The following is a 4,337-nucleotide window of genomic DNA, read 5'->3' as shown; positions in this document are numbered from 1 at the left end:
ATATAGAACTAAAGGTTGAAAAGTTATTTTTACTTGAGGTATATTATTAAATAATTAATATGAACAGAGAAATTTTCACTTAGCATTATTATTTGTTGGTTGTACATGCTAACATTATTTAATAGTCCTTCTCAATAAGTCCAAGCTTATAAAACAAGGGGCAGACTTGAGGACATAGCTGTAAATACAAAGAAATAACAGTGGCATTATCGACCACTTTCTCATTATATATATGCCTATATTCCACCTCACCCACTCAGACAAACTTAGAAAAAAGCAAACACTTTGATATACTTAAATTCCTTGGTCCTCCTCCTCCGATCCTCAACTCATCAAAATGGCGATGGCATTCAAGATGGTAACTCCTCCACTTCTTCTCTTCTGACTCATCTCCAATATTTCTTCAAGTTGTTTAATTTGTTTGGTTTATATAGGCGACAACAGGGATGTGGGTGACGGATGAGTGCAAGAACTCATTCATGGAGATGAAGTGGAAGAAGGTTCACAGATACATAGTGTTCAAGATCGATGAAGGCTCAAGGCTTGTCAAAGTCGACAAGGTTGGTGCTCCCGGCGAGGGCTATGCCGATCTTGCCGCTTCCTTGCCTAAAGATGACTGCAGATATGCCGTCTTCGACTTCGATTTTGTCACGGTTGATAACTGCCGCAAAAGCAAGATATTCTTCATTGCATGGTATGTGTTTATCAGTTAGACGAATTTTAGAAGACGATCAAAATTTTTTGTTTTTAACTATATTTAATTAATGATAAAAAATAATAAATTTTGACCATCTTTTAATATTTTTTATTAGAAATTCGACTATTAGACCCAATCCGATCCGACTGACTTGAAATTTGTGCAGGTCGCCAACGGCATCAAGGATAAGAGCTAAGATTCTATATGCAACATCGAAGGATGGTCTGAGAAGAGCATTGGATGGAATCAGCTATGAGCTTCAGGCCACGGATCCAGCTGAGATGGGATTCGATGTAATTCAAGACAGGGCTAAATAAAATAAAGTATGCCCTTTTTTCTTTTCTTTTTTTATCTTTTTCAGTCTGAAAATATGGGACTACTTTATGTTATGTCCCAAAGCTAATCAATTAATCCACCAATCTCACTCTCTTTTATTAAATCAATGGGGTAAATTAAATTACAATTACTCCAAGCTAAGCCAATGACTGTGTGCCATGTGCCACCCCCTTCTTAGCTAGCTTTTGAATCTGGGACCATTGTGAATAATAATGTGAGTGGGGGTGGCATCTAATTAATCTTCCATCTTTAGTGTCATGATATAATAATTGAGTTATTTATGTGTAAAATATGAGTGTCGGGTGTCTGATGAGGACATCAAAACTTTGGCTGTAATCTCTTTTAATCATGAAACACAATTGTTCAATGGAAGGAATGCATTATTAGCATATAACTTTTGACAAGCAAAGTTTATGCCTTGCCACATATGTAATTAATGCTTTTGCATTCTTATATATATTCATCCTTATCCCTTAATTGTCACTTTGCTATTTTGGGTTTCTTAGTGTTTAGTCCACATTCCACAATGGTTGCTGGCTCTACTCATAGAGTGGGAGTAATATTTTTATGTATGACATATATAATACGACTTTTAAATTAATTAATACTAATTAAGCATCCGTCGGAAACCCTTAGTAAGTCAAATGTAGGTGTTAGATTAGATACATCTTAGTATTAAATTTATTATATTAAGTTATTTTTAATGAATTGTTTGCTGGAAACAAAATTGAAAGTATGTAATGCCGTGCACAAATTTGTATCATTTGATTACCAATGTGGTTGTGTATATATGTACCATCATAGTGAAATTTCTTGGAAATAATTATCGGAAGCTATTATGGTTTCATTCTTACTTTGTCTTTCTCAACATGCGAGGCATCTTATCTTATAAACTCAAATACAATTATGCTAAACATTCCATGAAAATGTTCGCACCACTAGTTAGTCATTAAATGATTAAATTTACGAAATTTAATTGGACCGAACTAACTTCAATTCAATAATATAAGGCCATATCAAAAGCTATTTTGATTTATATTATTTGTTGTTATGTTGCCTAATAATTTCAACTGGTTGATAAAAACTCTAGAGAGTTATGAGTTGAAAATCTTCGATGATGCCATTGTGCTTGAGTATGGCATAATTGGCATATGATGACGACTTTTGAGAAGATATGAATGGATCATTTTTTCATTTTCTATGAATGCGATAAATTAAGAATCTCTTGCAATGTTTAACCACAAGCCGTAGCGGTGTAGCCATTATTAATCTTCTCTCTAAAATTCCATTTTCACTTTAATTTGTACACGCAACGAATGAAGATTCAATAATCCTAATTAAAAACCCGATTGAGACACGTATTTATGTATAAGTAAAGTTGTGTCCAAAATATCCATTAAAAGCATCGCATTCTGGAAACAAATTAGTTACTCGAGTACGTAGTCTTCATGAAACATATATAGTAAAGACTCAAGAGCTAAATTACGTACATGATATTGATATGACATGACATATTCCCAAACAAGTATTATTGGTTGGGATATAAATGTATGTATATGAAAAATTTTTCAGATAATTTTTACTGTTGATTTTAATTTATATATTGTATATATTTTTTCTAATTAAAATTAACGATTAAATTTTTTAAAATATTAATATTTTAAGAACACCTGAAATTCTTTCATATATATAGGTTTACCATTTGGAGTTGGCAAAGGAGGGTGTTTGGGAATGATTGAGAGTAATAGTATTCTTCAAGAAGAATTGTTTGCCATTTGGAGAGGATATCTCTTAGCTTGGGATGTGGGTCAATGAGATGTTATTTGTGAGACGGATTGTGTGGAAGCATTTAATCTTGTTACTTAAGATGGTTTTGGATTTATTGATCCATTGGTGCTCAAAATAAGAGATATCATGCATTGGAATTGGCGTGTTGACTTTCGTTTGATTATAAGATATGCAAACATGGTGGCAGATACTATGGCAAAGATGGCGACGAATTTACAACTTTCATATGTGGAGCTTCTTTCACCTTAGGAGGAATTTAAGAGTAGTCTTAAATGGGACTGTCCCTTTATTTAAGTAGTTCCTTGTTTTGTTTATTTTGTTTTTCTTTATTTAGTTTATTTCAGTCACCAATATATATATATATAGGTTTATAAGTAATTTTCATTTTAATTTTTTTAATGGTGTGTCGTTTTCGTGTTGCTGTGGACACATCGACTTGTGACCATATGAAATGAAAGCTTATCACCTATTCATATTTATCTTTTTAATTATTATTTGTTACAACCCCACCTCAACAACTCTCTTTTTTAAATTTTTGCTGATTATTCTTCTTAATAATGGTATCATCAGTGCTTGCCCCTTGATTGGAATCATTTGCCATAACAACCGAATCAAGTGACTAATAATCTAATAACCTACACATATATATACTGACTTTTAATTACCAAAAAAAGAAAGAAAAATAAAAATGACCTCTCGGAGTGTTGTTTATAACTTTAGGGTATACCGGCACGAAAATTTAACATGGCGATACATAGCTTTGTTATATTAACTATTCTTAATAGCGAAATGTGTGAAAAAAATTTATTCCGATGGAATGCTCAATAAGGAATAATAATGAAGAGTGATACAGTAGTAAGTTAGTATGTAACTGGTAAATGGTCAATGATTAATACTCTTAGTCTGTTGTTTATTCATTATTATGTTTTGTAACAACCAAAAAAGATGTTTCACATTCTAATTTGCTCAATCAATGGCACGCAGGGGAAAATAACATATTAAAGCAACCTTTTTTATCCCAGACTCAACTTTAGGCCATCCAAGTTTGATATAACATAACAAAAATAACATATAAATAAATAATAATATTACATCATCAACAAATATTTTTATTTTTGGTTAGTATTTAACCAGTAATAATTTATACTCATATTTATAGAAATTTTACACACAAGAAACATATAATTTAGTTTATACATATATTTGTACTCAGTAACTTGATCGGTTCGACCACTAATTCGGTTCTGACAACTATGATTGGATCGACACTTGTGGAACTACTCTATCGACTTTACATTTATTACTATAAATACGTTGATACCTTCAGATATACTTCGAACCCAATCTACTAAAAATCTGCCTAAAACCTATATATGTTAACTTAAGTATCAAAACAAAGATACCATCTATCTCTACCTTCTCGCGAGAAACTCGAACAACAATACCTTGATACTAATAGACAACTCGGACAGTAGTACCTTAATACTAACAAATGTCGAACGCCGTCCCTCGAAAC

The 4,337-nt window shown here is 32.1% G+C and overlaps 1 protein-coding gene across 1 annotated transcript; it reads left to right on the top strand.

Annotated features, from left to right (window-relative positions):
* LOC107628767 (actin-depolymerizing factor 5) lies at nt 187-1,510 on the top strand. Its single transcript, XM_016331366.1, has 3 exons — nt 187-358; nt 435-694; nt 864-1,510. Exons 1-3 carry the CDS (start codon nt 338-340, stop codon nt 1,012-1,014), a joined length of 432 nt encoding a protein of 143 aa, XP_016186852.1. The 5' UTR covers nt 187-337; the 3' UTR covers nt 1,015-1,510.

This window comes from Arachis ipaensis, chromosome B03 (genome assembly GCF_000816755.2).
Source record: "Arachis ipaensis cultivar K30076 chromosome B03, Araip1.1, whole genome shotgun sequence".
Taxonomy (NCBI): domain Eukaryota; kingdom Viridiplantae; phylum Streptophyta; class Magnoliopsida; order Fabales; family Fabaceae; genus Arachis; species Arachis ipaensis.
Note: the sequence above shows the minus strand (reverse complement) of the source record. Positions and strands in the feature narration are given on the sequence as shown.